This window comes from Eleutherodactylus coqui, chromosome 2 (genome assembly GCF_035609145.1).
Source record: "Eleutherodactylus coqui strain aEleCoq1 chromosome 2, aEleCoq1.hap1, whole genome shotgun sequence".
Classification (NCBI taxonomy): domain Eukaryota; kingdom Metazoa; phylum Chordata; class Amphibia; order Anura; family Eleutherodactylidae; genus Eleutherodactylus; species Eleutherodactylus coqui.
Window position 1 is genome coordinate 17656078 of NC_089838.1, and position 21029 is coordinate 17677106.

General features: G+C 43.0%; 1 protein-coding gene across 2 annotated transcripts in view; it reads left to right on the forward strand.

The window, feature by feature from the left end:
• The window catches only part of FGF18 (fibroblast growth factor 18), a 184461-nt gene that overhangs the window by 151717 nt on the left and 11715 nt on the right, over positions 1-21029 (forward strand). The window contains exon 6 of one of the 2 annotated variants that reach the window (XM_066589455.1): positions 16234-16406. In XM_066589455.1, coding sequence (XP_066445552.1) covers positions 16234-16406 — 173 coding nt within the window. Of the gene's footprint in view, positions 1-16233; positions 16618-21029 lie in introns of those variants that run through there. The other variant, XM_066589454.1, reaches the window with a different exon arrangement.

Consider the following 21029-nt stretch of genomic DNA (forward strand, 5'->3'; position numbering starts at 1 on the left):
ATTCAAATTTAATTTGAAACATGTATTTAAAATCATATTGAAATAACTTAGTAGACTGTTCTACAATAAGGCTTGAAGGAATGCTGCCTTCCAATAGGTGGCACTGTGGAGGTATTATTCCATCTCCCTTATTTGCATATTACCCAGAGGAGCATGAATGGCCTTTTGAGTCTCCTCACTCACCATCTAGGTGCTTTCCCTAAGGAGAAAAGATAATGTTTTTGACCGCCATGCCAGGGCTCTCACTAGCAAAGCCAGACTCCTACTGTACACTGATGAAGGGCAAATACCCTGAAACAGCTGTCTGCACATAAAGTCTGGCTTTGCTTTTAATTCCCAGTCATTGTTACAAGGCTTTTATAAAGAGTCTAACTTTGGCTTGAAGGAATGCTGCCTTCCAGTAGGTGGCACTGTGGAGGTATTCTTCCATCTCCCTTATTTGCATATTACCCAGAGGAGCGTGCATGGCCTTTTGAGTCTCCTCACTCACCATCTAGGTGCTCTCCCTAAGGAAAAAAGATAGCGTTTCTGACAATAAGGCTGACATGGAGACCAAGCAATGTTAATGATTAGTGGTAGGTGAGATTTGTTTACTCCTTATATATGCATACACACTACTTATATATAGATGGTTTTTTCTGGATGGAGAAGGATGATGTTGGGACCCCCCGAAACAAGTTGCAGTCTGTATCCGTGTTGTATTGAATATCCATTCATGTCATCTGAAGTGAGGGATATGGTTGTCAGAATTTTTTGAAGATCCTGCAATTGTCTAAGGCCTCATGTCCACGGGCAAAAGAAGAATTAAAATCCGCAGCGGATTTTAACTCTTCTCCCGCACGCGGATCCGCACCCCATAGGGATGCATTGACCACCCGCGGGCAGATAAATACCCGCGGATGGTCAATAAAAGTGATTTTAAAAAAAATGGAGCATGAAAAAATCTGGACCATGCTCCATTTTCATGCGGGTCTCCCGCGGGGACGGCTCCCGCGGGCTTCTATTGAAGCCTATGGAAGCCGTCCGGAGACCTAAAATAGGAATTTAAAAGAATTTACCCATCCGGAGCAGACCGGGAAGGTCTTCTCTTCCTCACGGCCGCATCTTTCTTGCTTCGGCTCGGCGGATGTGCCCGGTGCATGCGCGCGGCACGTCGGCGAGGTGCCGGCGACGTGCCGCAGCCGTGACGAGTTCATCCGCCGGCCGAAAAAGAAGATCCGGCCGTGAGGAAGAGAAGACTTTCCCGAACCGCTCCGGATAGGTAAATTCTTTTAAATTCCTATTTTCAGCGCTCATGTCCGCAGGGCAGGAGGGACCCGCGCAGATTCTCCATGTAGAATCCGTAGCGGGCCTGATTTTCCCCGTGGACTTGAGGCCTAAAACATACACCTGGATATTTTCCAAGTGCTTTGTTGTTTCTTTACCTGGTATTCTACTGGATCAAGCCCTATGGATGTTTGGGAATGAGTAGTACTCTCCGTTATGGATGTCACAAGTTGACAGGGAATAGAGGATTGACATACCTGAAAGCCCAGTTGAGCTCAGGTGAAATGGGAGACCACTTACTATGTGGGCCTCTTTCTTGGAAACAGGTGAGTTCATTGTAAATGTTTATTATATTTTATAGCAGTTCTGGGAATGCTTTCTCCTTATTCATTTTCTGTCTGTTTTTGGGTCAAATTATAAGCTCATCAAAAATCTGTTTGGTACTTCTAAAGTAATAGCGATATTTATGTGCAAGGGTAATTTGTATCTTCAAAAATGAAAAAAAGGTTTGGTACTGTGCCAGCCAGTAGAGCAAAATGTGATTGTTCTCAATGAGGCTTCGTTCACACGAGCATGTTTATGCGCGCATAAATCTGCGCATCTATTAGAACCATTGGTTTCTTATGTGTTCATATGTCCGTGTTTTACAGGCATGCAAATGCGTGCACCTGCAAAACATAGGACATGCGTGCACCATAGGTCTGTGCTGCGCATCAATACTCCCCACGGGGAGTCCCCTTGTCAATGAACACTGTCACAGTGTTCAGTGATAATGGCACTCCCCGCAGGGAGTAAAGAATCCCCTGTCACTGAACACTGAACGCCCTTCTGTGTGGTATATAAAGAAACAATATAATGTGAGCAAAACTGGGAATATATCTACTTTTCCTTAAATTCAGCTTTAATATGGGCACAACTTGTGTGTGTGTATAGATAGATAGATAGATGAACAGTCTAGCCACCTGAGACCCTAAAAGTGGCTCTAAGGCTACATGCATGTAGTCTACCTCCTTTTCTGCTTGTGTAGAGCTTGTTGACCACCAGACATGATTCTACGATGCAATTAAAGTAATTTTGCCCAGTTAACAAAGTTTGAGATAGGGGGCATTATTGGAATGTGGGAATCTGGATGGTCGCATTGACGAATTGCCAGCCACTTGGGTCGTTCTGCACAGACTATTAGGAGGTGTTGGGACCGGTGGACACAGGAGGACATGCACACAAGGCAACTGGCCTCAGGACACCCTTGACAGACCAGCAATAGAGGAAAACATTTGATCTTCTGACAAGCAGCTCCAACTTTTTCAATGTCCATTATCCAGAGTCAGGTGGCACCATCGATATAGGCCTCTATGTCTCTGTGAACCATTTCCAACCTCTTAGCTGAAGAATACATGGTCTTCACGGTGCTCATTACCTATACTGCCTTTGACACCCACCCATCATCACCTCCGTTTGCAGTGGTGTCATAAACGATGAAACTGGACTGCTATGGAATAGAATTGGTTGTCTTCAGTGATGAATCCAGGTTTAGTTTGGGCACTGATGATGACTGTGTTCGTGCCTGCAAACCTAGGGGTCAGCGTCTCAATCCTGCGTTGCACACTGCACCCACTGCTGGTGTGATGGTCTAGGAGGGGCCATCGCATATGGCAGTCAGTCACCCCTAATAGTGGAACGTAGGACAGCTCAGCGATATGTTCAGAACATCTTGCAGCCACATGTGTTGCAGGATAATGCTCAGCCACAGACAGCAAGCATGTCACAGGAATGCCTTCACAACATTGCCACACTTCCTTGGCTTGCCCGGTCACCAGATTTATCGCCAATAGAACATTTTTGGGACCATCTGGGACACCAACTTCGACAGCCTACAACTTTGTACGATCTAGAGGCTCATTTATAGCAAATGTGGTCGACATGCTGCAAGATACCATACAGAATGTGTATGCCTCCATGGCTGTCAGTATCCAAGCTAGAGGTGGCCAGCAGGGTACTAGAGCCTCCCTTCAAGTGATCAGTTTTCCACAATAAATTATCCTTTTGCTCTGAAATTGTAGCCACTTACTTATATGTTACAATCACACATATAAAGTTTAATTTGATTTCGACATCTCCTAGGTGCTTGATTTTTTTTGACAATGAGCGTACATATGTATCTATCTTTATACCTATCTGCATTTTGTAATGTTGTGGCCTTTTTTAAAAAAAATATATACTTTTTTTCCCCATCATTATGCACTCAATACCCCATAATGACAAAGTGAAACCAAAATGTTAGAAATCTTTGTAAAGTTTTTAAAAATGAAGAACTAACATTTTGCATTGACGTAAGTAATTGGACCCTGTTCTCAGTACTTAGTAGAAGCCTCCAGTCTTCTTGCGTTTGCACACCTGAATTTGTGGATTTTCTGCCATTCTTCTCTGAAGATCCTCTCTAGCTCTGTCAGGTTGGATGTGGAGCATCTGTGTATAGCCATTTCCTGATCTCTCCAGAGATGTTCAATTGGCTTCAAGTCAAGGCTCTCGCTGACCAATTAAAGGACATTCACAGTTGTTGGCCCTAAGCCACTCCTGTGTTGTCTTGGCTGTGTGCGTACAGTCATTATCTTGTTGGAAGATAAACCAACTGCCCAGTTTGAGGTCCCTTGTAGTCTGGATCAGGTTTTCATTAAGAATATCTCCTTACTTTGCTCCATTCAGCTTTCCATCCACCCTGACCAATTTCTTGGTCCCAGCTGCTGAAAAACACCTCCCACAGCATGATGCTGCCATCACCATGGTTTAATTGTAGGGATAGTATTGGGCAGGTATTCAGTTTCCTCCAGACACAACGCTGAGAATTGAGGCAAAAATAGTTCAATCTTGGTTTCACCAGACCAGAGAGTCTTGTTTCTCACCATTTGAGGGTCTTCTAGGTGTTTTTTGGCAAACTCCAAGCTGGCTTTCATGTCTTTTACTGAGCAGATACTTCTTTCTGACCACTCTGTCATAAAGCCAAGATTGGTAGAGTGCTGCAGTGATGGTTGACCTTCTGGAGGTTTCTCCCATCTGCACACAGGATATTTAGAGATCAGTCTAAGTCACCATTTGGGTTCTTCATCAACTCTCTTACCAAGGCCCTTCTCCCTCAATTACTAAGTTTGTTGGGTCAGCCACCTCTAGGAAAAGTCCTGGTTGTTCCAAACTTCTTCCATTTAAGAATTATGGAGGTCACTGTGCTTTTGGGAACTTTCAGTGCAGCCAGTGTAGCTTTCTCCAGATCTATGACTCTATGCAAATCCTGTCTACAGTCAGTTTTTTGCCTCCACATGGCTTGGTTTTAGCTCTGATATGCATAGTGAACTATAGGACCTTATACAGACTGGGTGTGCCTTTTAAAATGATGTCTAATCAACTATATTTACCACCAGTGGACTCAAGGTGTAAAAAATATTACAAAGATGATCAAGAGAAATGGGTGGCCACCAGAGCTAAATTATAAGTGTCATACCAAAGGGCTTGAATAGTTATGTCAATGCAAAATGTTAGTTTTTCATTAAAAAAAAATTACAAAGATTTCTAACATTCTGTTTTCACTTTGTCATTATGGGGCATTGGGTGCAGAATGACAGGGAAAACTTGAATTTGTTTTTTCATAAATTTGCATAAGGCAACACCATAACAAAATTAAAGGGTCTGAAGACTTTGCAGACTCACTGTATGCCCTTCCAGATCAGTTTATAATCCTGCAATGTTGACCTTAAAGGAAGGAAAAACACCCAACGAGGTAGAAGCCAATTTGTCTCATTCTAGGGATAAATTCCTTCCCGACTCTAAATCTGGCAAACAGAATAACTCCCTGGATCAAAGATCCTGCTTCTAAAGCTAGCGACCACAGAATGTAATAATGTTGCACTCAGGCATCCAGGCTCCTCTTGAACTCTTTTAGTGAGTTCACATTCACCATGTCTTCAGGCAGAGAGTTTCATAGTCTCACTGCTCTTACAGTAAAGAACCCCCTTTTATATTGATATAGAAACTTACTTTCCTCTAGACATAGAGGACGACCCCTTGTTACAGTCACAGTCCTGGGTATAAATAGATTATGGGAGAGATCTCTGTATTGTCCCCTGATATATTTATACAAAGTTATTAGGTCGCCCATTAGCCATCTTTTTTCTAAACTAAATAACCCCAAAGTCTCTCTGGGTATTGTAGTCCACCCATTTCTTGTATTACTTTAATTGCCTGCCTTTGAACCTGTTGAAGTTCTTGAGTACCGGTGACAAAATTGTACTAAGAGAGAGCCCTTTCTCTCTCCCTCTCCCCCCCCACTCCCCGCTGCAACCCCCCACTCACCCACGGCGCCCCCCAAATCTTTTCGCCCGAGTACGGAAGTACTCGAAAATCGCGGCGCTCGGGCGAAAAAGGGGCGTGGCCGAGTAGGTTCGCTCATCTCTAGTATTCAACAATGGTTTGGTAAGAGCTCCAATACTGGCTTCAGGCACTGCAAAGTGTCAGAAGGTGACTTGCATCAGCAAGGGTGGGCTGAGGCAGCAGCCTGCTGGGCTCCCAGTAGATGTTTGGGGTCGCCTGGTTTCTCTCTGCTGATATGCTGACTGTCCTGGCCTCTGCTTCTTCGCATCCTTCTGTAGGCTGCAGGGCTGCCTGCTATCATTCTGACTTGAAGTGCAACCTCTTTCCTCTCAAAGAAAAGCAGCCACAGCACAAGCCAAAGTGTTCAGCGGCCCTGCAGGCTGCAGAAGAACACAGAAATAGAGGCCGGACCTTCAGCAACCTGACGCAGGTGGCAGGATAATGTCATTCCATCGTGCCACCTGTGTCGGGCCAAAGGAGAACTCTGTGCTCTTCAAGTTTAGGGACTGGGCACTTTTTAAAATCAGAGGCATAATTACTTTAGAGGTATCTGAGGCACTATTACAACTAAGAGGATACTTGTGGTTCACTTTTATAGCTAAGGGGGCACTATTACCACTAAAGGGGTGCTTGGGGGCACTGTTACCACTAAGGGAGTGCTCGGGGGTACTGTTACCACTAATGAGATATTTGGGGACACTATTACCACAAAGGGGACACGTACTATTAGAGGGCATTTGGGGACACTTGGGGCACTGGTACTATTTTGGGAGCACTATAAATACTATTAAGGTGGCCCTGTTACCACAATGGGGAAACTCAAGGACATTATTACTATTAGGGGGACAGTTGGAACAAGTGTTGTTAAGGGGGCATTGCAAATACTATTAATGAGTCTCGTGGGGACACTATCACCACTAAGGTAGAAATTAGGCAGACTGTTACCACTAAGAGGGCAATTGGAGCACGATTATTTTGTTAGAGTCCGCTCACGCATAGAAGAAATGCTGCATATTTTTCACAGTAGGGAATTCCATGGAAAAATCTGCAGCATTTCTGCATCAAAAACTGCGTCAAAATCCCCACCAGCAGTGTGATAGGCAGCTGATTTCAGCAGCTACAGTGATCCCTTTCATTTTGCAATACTTTATGCTGTAGGTGCACCCCATCACCTGACAGCCTCCAGTGAGCTCTGCACCACCCACTGTCTATGTACTGTAGCTCCAGTCCTAAGACCACCAGTTCCTTCAGAGCTTCCAAGGCTTCCTCATCAATAAGTAATTAGTAAAATGGAAGCTGAGACAGTACCTCCACATAGACCATATGACTGTCCCATCAACCACCACCAACCTGTAACAGGGCCCCCAACTATAATGCTTTATTCATAGTACTGGGCTCCCTGTATGGAGAGGAGAGGCCTTGTGGGCCCCCTAAGGCTCCTGGGCCGGGGTGCAACCGCATCCCCTATCGTTACGTCCCTGCTGCAAACTGTTGCTGTGTATCTGCATACCAAATTTGGATCCCTTTTGATTATGTCCCTGCCTCACACCTAAAACTGTTGCTGCTTGTCTGTGTACTGAATCTGGACTGTTACTTGACTAGACTTGGTTCAGTAACAAGATCCATCCGAACGTGTTTCCAGACCTTGAGAGATTATTCTGGCTCAAAAATGGAGTCTACTGTGATGGTTTTGAGGAAACAAGTTTCCGAATTACAAAAATTTGGCATTGTTTAAAGAAAGTGAAGAAGAAAAAAAAAACAAAAAAACAGATACTGTACAAATACAAAGTTCAGTGATGATTGTCACCCATACTGAGCTTTTCTCAATCAATGCCATGTATATTTTCAGATGTACTCTGCTCCATTTACCAGTCGTAGGAAAAAATTACAGTTAACCCCTTAATGACACGGCCTATTTTGGCGTTGAGGACCAAGCGATTTTTGGTATTTTTTCATCTCCATTTTTCAAAAGCCATAACTTTTTTATTTTTCTGTCGGCGCGGCCGTATAAGGGCTTGTTTTCTGCGTGGCGAACTGTAGTTTTTATTGGTATAATTTTTGGGTACATAGACAATATTGTAAAACTTTAATTATTTTTTTATGATCGTAGGGAGATAGAATGCATCAATTCTGCCATAGATTTTTTTTTTTTTTAGAGTGTTAATCATGCAGCATAAACGACACACTACATTTTTTTCTGCGGGTCGGTACGGTTACAACGATACCAAAATTCTTATATTTTTTTCAAGTTTTTCCACTTTTCCACAATAAAAACCCTTTTTTTGGAAATTATTATTTTTTTCTAAACTCACTGCATTCAAAGTGCTATAACTTTTTTTATTTTACAATGGACAGAGCTTGTGGGGGCTTATTTTTTGCGAGACGAGCTGTAGTTTTTGTTGGTACCATTTTGCGGTACACACTTCTTTTTATCACTTTTATTGCATTTTTTTGGGAGGCAAAATGCTAAAAATTTGCATTTTGCCTCAGTGTTTTAGCATTTTTTTTAACGCTTTTTGCCGTGCAGGAAAAAAAGTGTGTTCAATTTATTATACACGTCGTTATGGACATGTCGATACCAAATATGTGGGATTTTTTATTTTTTTTATGCTAATATGAGAAAAAGCATTGCAAAAAATTTTTTTTACATTTTTATTTTTTGTACTTTATTTTTCTCTTTTTTTTACACAATTTGTGTCCCTCTGAGGAAATTACACAGCAGGACTGCAGATCGCTACGATAAGGCATGGAGGGACTTCTCTCTTGCCATGCCTTATCGCTTACTATAGCGATCACAGGCTATGGCAATATAGGACGCCGGTATCTGGCGTCCTGTTGCCATAGCAACCAGCCGGGCTCTTGCAATGTTATCGCGAGAGCCGGCTAGAGTCACAGAGGGAGCGCGCTTAGATCACGGCAGGGAAGGGGTCAACAGCAGGGAGGCACATCTCCGATGCTCCCCGCTGTCGCAGCAGGACGCCGGCTACTAGTGACAGCCGGCTCCCGCTGCGGGATAGCGCGAGATCTGCTATGATCTCGTGCTATCCCTATGACGTAAGGGTACGTCATTTTGCGGGAAGTACCCCGCTCTCATGACGTACCCTTACGTCATGGGGCGGGAAGGGGTTAATATCAGTATTTGATGATCCTAATTGTTGTGTTACATCTGATGCTGAACGGCATTATCTGTGGCAAGGAAATCACTCGATGGCTGAATGCACCGCAGAATTTCTCCACTGTCCACTGGGAAGCTGGTTCCAGTCAATGGAAGCTCTTCGCCGTGCGGCGAGTCACCGCAGTTCTACATCATAGCCGGTACGACTCTCTGCACTGCACATGTGCGGTGGCGCGCCAGCCGACACATACACAGAGCAGAGAGAAGACTACAAGACAGGTACGTGGGGGTCACTGCCGATGCACAGAGTCTGATTCCACTGTGACATCTTGCAGTCAGAATCCGACCCGGCCACGTGCATCCGGCCTTACTAAAAGAAACCGGTGAAAGCTGTTTGTATTTGGAAACAAGCCTGACTTTACTTTCAGTTAACCCTTTCCAATCCACTATCTGACGTCTAAAGACATTCTAATTGAAGGCTGTACAGCTCCAGCGTCAGTAGATGTCCGGCAGGGTATTTTTACTGTGTATTACTGGCCGCACTGGAGTACTGGCTCTAGCCAGCAGATGGCGCCATTGTATAATGGCAGAAACAGAAAGCCCCCTAGGAAACTCTGAATCCAAAATTGGATTGCAAAGGGCTAATCAACATTGGGGATCAGGCAAAATTCAGAATCCGTTTCTAAACCTTTGCTGATTAATTTGAAAGCCTCTCAATGCATTAGAAAATGAGAAATGATGTACAGAAAACTATTGCCTTTATTGTGGGGATTCAGGGCACTACGCCGTTAATTGCCCAAACCCAGACAATTACTGTCACTAATGGAAAAGAATAGATTTAACTGGAAGCATCTGATATGTTGGATGCAAGAATTCCTTTAATTTCTCTTGTGGCACAGGGTGAAGACAGAGTGTTGGCACCAGTCTTAATGTATATTGCCAATACACGTCCACACTAAAACACATGAGGTTTCTTGTTCTGCTATCCTGGACTCTGGGGCTGGTGGAAATTTCATGGACATAAACGTTGCTCATGATAATAATATTACATTGTGAAGGTTAGCACCCATAGACATGGAAACAGTTGATGGATCACAGCTATTGTCAGGGCCTGTTACTTATGAAGCTGTGCAGCTTCAAGTATTCGAGCTTGAACATCATGAAGTTATTCACTTTTCAGTGACTACTTCTACAAAGTTTGAAGTTATTTTGGAAAAATTCATTGGCTATTTACTCAAAATCCATCCATTAACTGGAAACACGCTATATACATTTTTTTCTCTAATCATTGTCAGCTGAATTGTCTGCCTAAACCTACTTTTTACTTGAGAGCAGGGCTGTATTTACAGCTCACGCTACCTTAGGCGCTGAGGAACTAAGGCATTGAGTCTGAATACGCCCCCATTAACGACTTAAAACTCACCAGTTATTGTAGAAGATTTAAAAGGCGCACATGCTCAGTAGGGATCACTGTTGGATAGCGCAAGCACATTGGAGGAGAATGGTGAATTTAAATAAAGTCTGTAAAAAGAGCACAAATACTCAAAGAGGACAACCCATACCTATATACCATATATACTCGAGTATAAGCCTAGTTTTTCAGCACGTTTTTTATGCTGAAAAAGCCCCCCTCGGCTTATACTTGAGTGAGTTAAAAAAAAACTACAAAAAACCAACAATACTCACCTCCCAGCCTGTGTCTGTGTCCTCGGCACGATGGTTTCCCCGCCGGTGCAGCAAGCTTCTTAAGAATTCTCCCCGCTGTCCTCTCCCTGCTCAGCTTTGAATTCCCCCACCATCAGTGCTGTGTAGGTAAGTGCTGTGATTGGATTGAGCGCCAGCCAATCACAGCTGGCGCTCGATCATTCACAGCCATTCAGTGGATGACATCACTGAATGGCTGTAATTGGCTGGCGCTCGATCCAATCACAGTGCTTACTTACACAGTGCAGACAGTGGGGGAATTCAAAGCCGAGCAGGGAGATTACAGCGGGGAGAATTCTCAAGCAGCTTGCCGCACCACCGGGAGACCATCGCGCTGGGGACACAGACGGCGGCTGGGAGGTGACTATTGCATTATTTCTTTACCTAGTATATACTCGAGTATAGGTAGGCTATACTCGAGTCAATAAGTTTTACCAGTTTTTTGTGGTAAAACTTATTGACTCGGCTTATACTCGGGTCGGCCAATACTCGAGTATATACGGTATATTAAATGTGCCTGAATCATTTCTTTCCCAGCCAGAATAATGATTCTGCTTGGAAATCCATAACGGGTATTTAATTAATATATGTTCCTCATACAACTGATAATGATACCATATTAGTTAAACCGTCAGTTATATAAGAATTTATTTGTAAGGTAGAATAGGGGTTGGTGCAGGGGCGTAACTATAGAGGGTGCAGGGGATGCGGTTGCACCCAGGCCCAGGAGCCTTAGGGGGTCCATAAGGCCTCTCTTCTCCATATAGGAAGCCCAGTACTATGAATAAAGCATTATAGTTGGGGGTACCTGTTACAGGTTTTGCATTGGGGCCCAGAAGCTTCAAGTTATGTCTCTGTGCAGCATGGTTTAGGTATGGGTACGGGTACAGATACAGATAGACGGGGGGCCCCAGCTCACATTTTGCATGAGGGCCCTTGAGCCTTTATTTACGCCCCTGGGTTGGTGTATGAAAATACCCACCACAGCAAAAATCTCATAACATCAGGCGTTAAATGTATTCAAGGGTAAGGATCAAAAAAGTACAAGCACGTCCAACAAAACTCAATACCATGGTTGGTTACCAATCTTCATTCATTCACTTTACTTGGACACCAGTTGCTCACGATGCTTTCATTAAAGACTATTCACATCAGCACCCATATTAATTCATCCATATCCAGAGTTTCCTTCCACTGTCGAGGTTGATGCATCTAATTCAACAGTAGAGGCGGTCCTGTCTCAGTAGTCTGGAGACAAGTTGTTGCACTCACCGAATGCCCTCATCTTAAAGGAATTATGCCCTCATCTTAAAGGAAATAAAGAACTCCTAGCAATTAAAAGTGCATTTTCTGCTAGGAGACAACTTTTGGAGGGAATTGCTAATCTTGTAGCTTCACTTACTATTCATAGCAATTTAACATCCATGATGAAAAAAGATTATCCTCCAGATACATGAGATAGAGTTCCTTCTATTGTCGATTTTATTTTGTGGGGGCAACTCATTCAAAAGTACTTCTGAAACTACTTAAGGATGGCTACAAGATTGACTCATTGTTTAATCATCTTCTAAAAACAATTGAATCTCTTCTTTAACCCCTTAACGCCACAGGCGTAAGTGTACATCCTGGCAGAGGGGTACGTAGCGCAACAGGATGTACACTTACACCCTGCGAATAGCGTGAGGTCAGAAGAGATCATAGGTGTTATGGTAAAAGTCCCCTACAGGGACATAAAAAGTGTAAAAAAAAAAAAAAAGATAAAAATAGTGTAAAAAAAAAAAAAAATGAAAAATGTAAAAAAAAAAACCTTTTGGTGCTTTTTTCCCTATTAGCGTTAAAAATTTTTTTAATTCCCACATATTTGGTATCGTCGTATCCATAACGACTGAACAACAAATTGAACACACTTTTTATGCTGCACGTCAAAAAGCGTACCCCCTCCTAAAAACGGAGGGAAGATGCTTATTTTTTTCTTTCTGCTTTTTTTCAAAAAACGCAATAAAAGTGATCAAAAAAAGTGTATGTAACCCAAAATGGTACCCATAAAAACTACATCTCGTCACGCAAAAAATAAGCCCTCACGCTGTAAAAAAAAAAAACAATGGCAGAATTGATGTGTTTTCTCTCCCTGCTATCATAAAAAAATTAATAACAGTTTTATAATATAGTACCCAAAAATGTCACCGCTAAAAGTTCACTATGCAAAAAACAAGCCCTCATACGGCCGTGTCGACAGAAAAATAAAAAAAAGTTACGTCTTTTGAAAAGTGGAGATGAAAATCCCCCAAAAATCATTACATCCTCATGGCCAAAATAGGCCGTGTCCTTAAAGGGGTTGTCTCGCGAAATCAAGTGGGGTTATACACTTCTGTATGGCCATATTAATGCACTTTGTAATATACATCGTGCATTAAATATGAGCCATACAGAAGTTATTCACTTACCTGCTCCGTTGCTAGCGTCCCCGTCGCCATGGTTCCGTCTAATTTCGGTGTCTTCTTGCTTTTTTAGACGCGCTTGCGCAGATGGATCTTCTCCCTTCGGCTGGTCTCGGAAGCATCGGCGTTTTGGCTCTGCCCCCTTGTACGCGTCAACGCGTAGCTCCGCCCCCATCACGTGCCTATTCCAGCCAATCAGGAGGCTGGAACCGGCACATGTCATGGGGCGGAGCTACGCGATGACGCGTACAAGGGGGCGGAGCCAAAACGCCGATGCTTCCGAGACCAGCCGAAGGGAGAAGATCCATCTGCGCAAGCGCGTCTAAAAAAGCAAGAAGACACCGAAATTAGACGGAACCATGGCGACGGGGACGCTAGCAACGGAGCAGGTAAGTGAATAACTTCTGTATGGCTCATATTTAATGCACGATGTATATTACAAAGTGCATTAATATGGCCATACAGAAGTGCTTAACCCCACTTGCTGCAGCGGGACAACCCCTTTAAGGGGTTAAAGATGGATTATGGTTGCAATTTAATTAATTTTATGCACTAGAAAAACTGCACTTTATGTACTAAAATTGGACCACGATTCGAAGCTCACTGGACGTTTAGGCTTTAAAAAGACTCGAGAAAATCTTTCCTGTTCCTTTTGTTGGCCAAGTTTGAAAATATGTTTCGGCATTTATGGTTTATGTTTGAAATAAAACCCCACGCTCTTCTCCTGTATGTTTCGGCCCCTCACCATTCCAGGTCGCCATAGGGACCTAATTTCTTTGATGTTTGTGGTTGAACTACCTCTTTCCAAATGAACGAATACTATTGTGATAGTCACAGACCATCTCATCAATATGTCCCATTTTATTTCAACCCATTTTTGGTGACTGCCTTTCGCTGAAGGGGCCTCTTATAAGTGTAAATAAGACTTATTTGCATATTACCCAGAGGAGCGTGCATGGTCATTTGAGTCTCCTCACTTAGTTTATAGTTGCTCTCCCTAAGGAGAAAAGATAGCGTTTCTGACCCACCATCCCAGGCCTCTCACTAGCAAAGCCAGACTCCTACTGTACACTGATGAAGGGCAAAAACCCTGAAACAGCTGTCTGTACATGAAGTCTGGATTTGCTTTTAATTCCTGGTCATTGTAACAAGGCTTGTATAAAAAGTCTGACTTTGACTTGAAGGAATGCTGCCTTTCAATAGGTGGCCCTGTGGAGGATTTATTCCATCTCCCTTATTTGCATATTACCCAGAGAAGCATGCATGGCCATTTGAGTCTCCTCACTTACTTTATAGTTGCTCTCCCTAAGGAGAAAAGATAGCGTTTCTGACCTCTCATAAGTGTAGCATACCTGGGCTCCCCTCTCATCAATGTTGTAATTTTATCTGCCACTATTTGCCAAATTGCCCTGGTTTTAATTCAAGTCAATAAAGTTTATTTTTTAATCCTATTCTGTGAAGATTTTTTTTAAGTAATTAGGTTTTTTTTCTGCCTGCCGTGATCCCACTGCAAATTAGGTTTATTTCCCAAGTTTACTAACTTTCAGCTGTTTGCAAAAAGGCAATCAAACAAGAACAGTTCAAGTAGCTCAACACAATTAATATAACAAGCAGGTTCCCCAAATTCAGCACAAAATGCTACTTTTGACGACTTCTGTAGTCTTAGAAGATTCTGGAATGACCTTCACAGTCATCTGACATGAACAGAATGAAATATACTTGGTGAGATTTGAAGAAACCCAATTTGCTATGGGAGCTTGAATAATTTTGATTGCAACTAGATTTGGGTCTTTCTAATGCACAGGCATAATGTACACCATGATGTTACACTAGAGGTATATTGTGCATAGTGATGACATACTATAGGGATAATGCACACAGTGATGTCACTATGCAGAGATAATCTACTCAGTGATGTCACAGCACAGAAATGATACAAATAGTAATGGCAGATTAGGAACATCATAAAAAAGGCATATTGCACACAAAAAAGTTCTCCATGACTACACAACATTGGACAAAAAAACATATAATGATGTCATATGCAAATATACAGGAATAACGCAGTGATGTCACAACACAGAAATAGTATAAAAAGGAATGCAGAAGAGAGGTAATAATGCAGACAGCAGTGGTAACTATGGTGCTCCATAGTAAAATGGAGAATGGGGCAACATTCACTTTTTTATAACCCGTTCCATTATCCATAGTCATCACTAACTGCATCATGTCTGAGTAGAAATGAGCCTTTTTAGTTGCTGGGTCCCAAAGCAGCTGCTATATCTTCTACCCCGGTAGTTACGCCCATGGCTTTTGGTTTTAGCATCTTTGAAACCTGTGTACTCTTTAAAGAATTTGTCTACTGCAGGAGAAGTATTCCCACCATATGAGGCCCCATGGACATGGGTGGGGAATCCAACCCTGTGTGTGGCCGAGGACACTGCGGGACTTCTACTTACCCATCCGGGTCTTCTCTTTTCTTCACTGCTGATCTTTGCAGAAGCACCGGCTGGCGCGCCACGTCACATGTGCAGTGGAGTTTTTCTTTTTCAATGGAAGCCATTGATACTGGATTCGCGGTGAAATGGAGCATGCTACGATTTTCTTTTTTTTCTGGACCAAAAGGTCCACAAATCAAATCCTCATGCTTTATTGCACTTGCGGACGCCCATGTTTCTCTATGGGTGGCTTGATTTGCGGATCTTCCATGTGGGTAACCTGCGCAGGTTCCGCAAATCAGATCCGCCCGTGTACATTGGGCGTGAGGCTGAAACCCCCATACATCACATCACTGTTAGGATAATATTTAGTTAGGTAACGGTGATATTTTATGACAAACTCCAAACTTGCTTTGATGTGGCTCTTCTACAATAAGAGTTTCTTTTGAGCCACCCTCCTATGCAAGCTAGTTGTATATAGGCTAGTTGGATATAGTTGACTGTTAGCTCAAGTGTAATTTACAATCCAGAACAAACTACCGCAGTGTATGTTTTTGTTATGCTTTGACATAGGACTTAGAGATGAGCGAACATACTCGCTAAGGGCAATTACTCGAGCGAGCATTGCCCTTAGCGAGTACCTGCCCGCTCGAGAGAAAAGGTTCAGCTGCCAGCGCAGGGGAGCGGTGAGTTGCGGCAGTGAGCAGGGGGGAGCAGGGGGAGAGAGATCTCCCCTTTGTTCCTCCCTGCTCTCCCCCGCAGCTCCCTGCCCGCCGCCGGCACCCGAACCTTTTCTCTCAAGCGGGCAGGTACTCGCTAAGGGCAATGCTCGCTCATCACTACATAGGACACAAAGACCTAATTTTTTGTGCTGCTTCCTGACAAGTTTGTTTTTTGTCTATGTATCTTACAGCCAGAGGGAACAAGCAAAGAATGTGTCTTCATTGAAAAAGTGCTAGAAAACAATTATACAGCTTTGATGTCAGCGAAATATTCCGGCTGGTACATTGGTTTTACCAAAAAAGGAAGGCCTCGAAAGGGACCGAAAACTAGAGAAACCCAGCAAGACGTGCATTTTTTGAAGAGGTACCTAAAGGGTGTGGCGGAACTACAGAGACCTTTCAAATACACCACAGTAACTAAAAGGACTAAAAGAATACGACCCACAAAGCCAAGTTAAATGGAAAGAAAGGAAATTTAAAACATGAGCTTCTTTAATAAAATCTATCCAGTTTGAATCTAGTGCAACACAAGACAACTGTGCATAAAAAATATATCAAAAGGAAAACTAACACTGCTGCCCTATCTCCTAAATATTTGGTTTTATTTTTTATTTTTTTTTGCACTAGATTTGTGCTAAAGACGTTTTATTAAGTGCTCACATTCTCAACATTACTGCACCAGAGGAATATTTTTACATTTTTTGAAAAAATGAGGAAAAGCTTTATTTTTGTATTTTGTGTTTAAAAAAAAAAATATATTCAGGAATGCTGGAAGACTTCACTGTAACTTGAAAAAAAACTTTATTCTATTTTAACTGACACAGGTGCTCGTTTTCAATGAGTAGCTTCTGAGCAGATGACCAGAAAAAAACTGCCCAAACCAGAGGGTTCTTACTTCCCTAAAATGAGTTTAACAATATGAAATCATGTGCTTTTTATGTGCTGCAAGTCTATAACAAAAATATCTATGTGAGCACAACGAATCATTGAGTTTCTTTGGAATTCTCAATACCGTTTTTCATGTTAACGACATAAGGCGTCACGTTTGCGTGATCCTGCACTAGCCTCACTTTTAAAAAAAATGCTGCTACTATTACAGATGACTCCATCATCAGACGGAATGCTTTTACAAGCCGCATCTAAACGCGGTGTTTCAATATACATACTGAGATGTGAATTATACGTTTTGAAATGAACATTTTTAGAGGTTACTTTTTGGACATATGTCCTTTTAACATGCATTTTGGTTTTCAGATATAGAAGTTTTACTGGGAAAATTTGCACTATTTAAACTGGTTGCATCTTTTCCGTCTATGGTATGTATTGTATATAGCTATTTATTGCACTCCTGTAAATAATAGTTCAATAAACTAAGTCCTAGTGCCTCAATATCCAAGGCATATTTAAATAGAAAACCTGAATGCTACAAAAAGTTGTTCTGTTTTTCAAAAACTGAAAAAAAAACAACTGGTTAGTCCCACGAAATTAACTTATCTCCCTTCCACGGGATAGAGGATAGGTTTCTGATTAGAGATGAGCGAGCACGCTCGTTTAAGGCTGATGCTCGATCGAGTATTGGTCTTGTCTAGTAACTAGAGATGAGCGAGTATACTCGATAAGGCACATTACTCGAGCGAGTAGTGCCTTAGCCGAGTATCTCCCCGCTCGTCTCTAAAGATTCAGGGGCCGGCGGGGGGCGGGGAGCGGCGGGGGAGAGCGGGGAGGAACGGAGGGGAGATCACTCTCTTCCTCTCTCCCCCCCATTCCCCGCCGCAACTCACCTGTCACCCGCGCCGGCCCCCGAATCTTTAGGGACGAGCGGGGAGATAGTCGGCTTAGGCACTACTCGCTCGAGTAATGTGCCTTAGCGAGTATACTCGCTCATCTCTACTAGTAACTGATTACTAGACCGAGCACCATTCGGGGTGGTGGCAGAGGGGAGCGGGGGGAAGAGTGAGAGAGATCTCTCTCTTTCCCCCCCTGCACCCACCTGTTGCCCCCAGCCGCCCCCCTGCATGATGCTCGGTCTAGTAATCAGTTACTAGACAAGACCAATACTCGATCGAGCATCAGCCTTAAACGAGCATGCTCGCTTATCTCTATTCCTGATCAGTGGGGTCTGACTGCTGGGCCCCTCACCAATGACAAGAGTGAGGGTCCCAAAGGTCTTTGTAAAAATCAAATGTTTACACTACCATTCCATTTAATGGCAGAGATAGCCAATCCGAACAATCAGCTATCACTAGGAGAAATTCATAGACTTGTACTGTGACCACAGCTCCATTCATGTGCGGTATGTTCAGGATCCCTACTCTCTTGATCAGTGGGGGTCCAAGTGGTCAGACTGCCACTGATTACTTATCCCCTATCTTGTAAATAGGGGATCAGTTTGGTTTTTTGAGATAACCCCTTTAAATACCGCAGTGCATAATATTTCAAATTAAGCTCCACCTTTGATTAAGCTTATCTTTATAGCCGGCAGATTTCAAATCTAGCAGCTTGGTGATATTTACATTACACTTTATACTTCTGTCTTAGAAAAAAGAGTCTACTTTTCTTTAAGTTGTCCGTGGGATGTGTCTCTAGTATTGCATCTCAGTCCCATTGCAGGGGTGTAACTATAGGGGATGCAGGGGATGCGGTTGCACCCTCGCCCAGGAGCCTTAGGGGGCCCATAAGGCCTCTCTTCTCCATATAGGGAGCCCAGTACTATGAATAAAGCATTATAGTTGGGGGCCCTTTTTCAGGTTTTGCATTGGGGCCCAGAAGCTTCAATTTACGCCTCTGTCCTATTGTAATAAGTGCTGTAGTTGCACCGTTCATAGACATGAGTGGCGCTGCTGCTCGATAAAAAAGTAGACCCTTTTTGCTAATGCTGGACAGCCCTTTTAGCACTTTATGGATATGTTCACAACTGGCAGGTTTCATTAACCCTGTTCATACTGATCTATATTAGTTATAGGATGTACAGGGCTGATGGAATATAACGCTGAGGTATATAGAAGACACTAATCTGCCTTGTGTGAAGATAGCCGCTGAGGCCTGTTCACTAAAATATTACCCATGAGTACCAGGTACATCTATTATGCATTCATATTGTAACCTATGACTATGACTGAATCATTGGCATGTACTCCAGCCATGATCCTTCAGTTGCAGCTAGCTCACTTGTCATTGGTTTTCAGGTAGCAAGAGGTTTTTTTTTTTTTTTTTTGTTATTTTTTTAACGACACTGCACTGTGTACTAAATTATTATTTTATATTACATACTATTATACTACATCTGATGACTTTATAACGAATTGTCAAACACAGAGCTTCACTTTACTGTAAGAAATTGAAAGCTAACTGGAAAGCCAGTAAATAAGGAAAACTAATGTGCACTCCTCTGCAAAAAGCTTAGAGAAAGATGTTTTTTTTTTTACCCATTCTACATAAATATGTAGGAAAGTACCTGACAATCCTAAAGGCTAGGTTCACACCTGCATTAGGGAATTCTGCTTCCCCGCTCCATTACGGGGGCAGGAAAGGGGAATCCCCTGGCTGATTAGATCCATTTTATGACAAAACTGAAAGGCGCCAAACTGACCCCATTGACTATAATAGGGGTTCATTCGGTTTCCATTCAGTTGCCTGGCATTTTACCAGATGAAAAAAAGTCCTGCATCTATAACTTTTTTCTTCTGGCATTTCATGCCAGATCTGCGACTGAGGCACTGAATGCAGATGTGAACACAGCCTTAATCCTTTCCAATCCACTGTCTGACGTCTGAAGACATTATGATTTAAGGCTGTACAGCTCCGTTGTTGGAAGACGTCCGTTGGGGTTCTCTTACTGTATATTGCCAGCCTCTCTGCTGTCAGAGCCTATCCAACGTGTCACCCCATGCAGTACTGGCTTTAGCCAGCAGATAGTGCCGTTGTTTAACGGCGGAAAAAGAGTAAGCCCCCTAGGAAAACCACCAGGATACAAATTGGATTGGAAAGGGTTAATGGTTCATGTTTTGTGTGTATAGTTACTTTAACACATGTAGAATTCTATTTGATCGGGGCATTTTGCACACATGCAGGCTTTGCCAGACCATTAATGTGCATGGCCTAACCAGAACCCCAAAATATACAACTATTATTATTTTTGGTGAAAACTGTTTATTGTATTTATTTATTATATACTGTATCTTTAAAATATTTTATGCACACCGGATGGAGCCCATCCTATCTCTACATTCTACTCTAAATTAGCTGAGTCTTATTTGTCCTTAGCTACCTTATCTACAGTTAAACTCTCTTGTGTTGAATTCCTCTAAGACCCCCTGCACACAGGTGGACATTCTGCGGCGGGATTCCCCGCAGAATTTCCGCCCCTGCCCGCCTGCACAGGATTGCATTAGAAAACGCAATCCTACGCAGACAGCCGCGATTTGTCCACGGCACATCACAGAGCCGGATCCGCGGGAGAATGTGGGAGCCGCACTGGTCCCTGCAGGGGCGCCGGTTGGGTCTCGCTGCGAGATTACTCGCAGGGGATCCGGCCCAGCCGTCTGCAGGCGGCCTAATGCTAGCTAGGCTAGATATGTTCCATCTTCAAACTTGCTCCATATGCCACCCAAGCTAGAAATAGTGACTGGCCAAAAAGCAAGTGGCTACCAGGTTAAAGTTCAATGAACTAATATGCCTTTGCATTTAACACAGGAAAGAGAAACTTTCTAGCTTTACTTAATGTATGTAAGTTTTCTCTTTAATCCCTTTAAGTCTATTCTCTTTAAGTAAAAAAAATCCTAATCAGTGTTCACAGGCCCAACATGTCATTGCTTGCTGCATAAAGGTAGGTAAACCCTTAAAAAGGACCAGTTGTGTCCTCATATCAGCGGCTCCAGCTGCATAGCTTTATACATATAGCATCCGCTACCTCCAACAATATCTTTTTTTATTTATTTTTACCCTTTTTCCCCATACGGACTCTTCCGAGATTCTTCTTCTGGCAGTC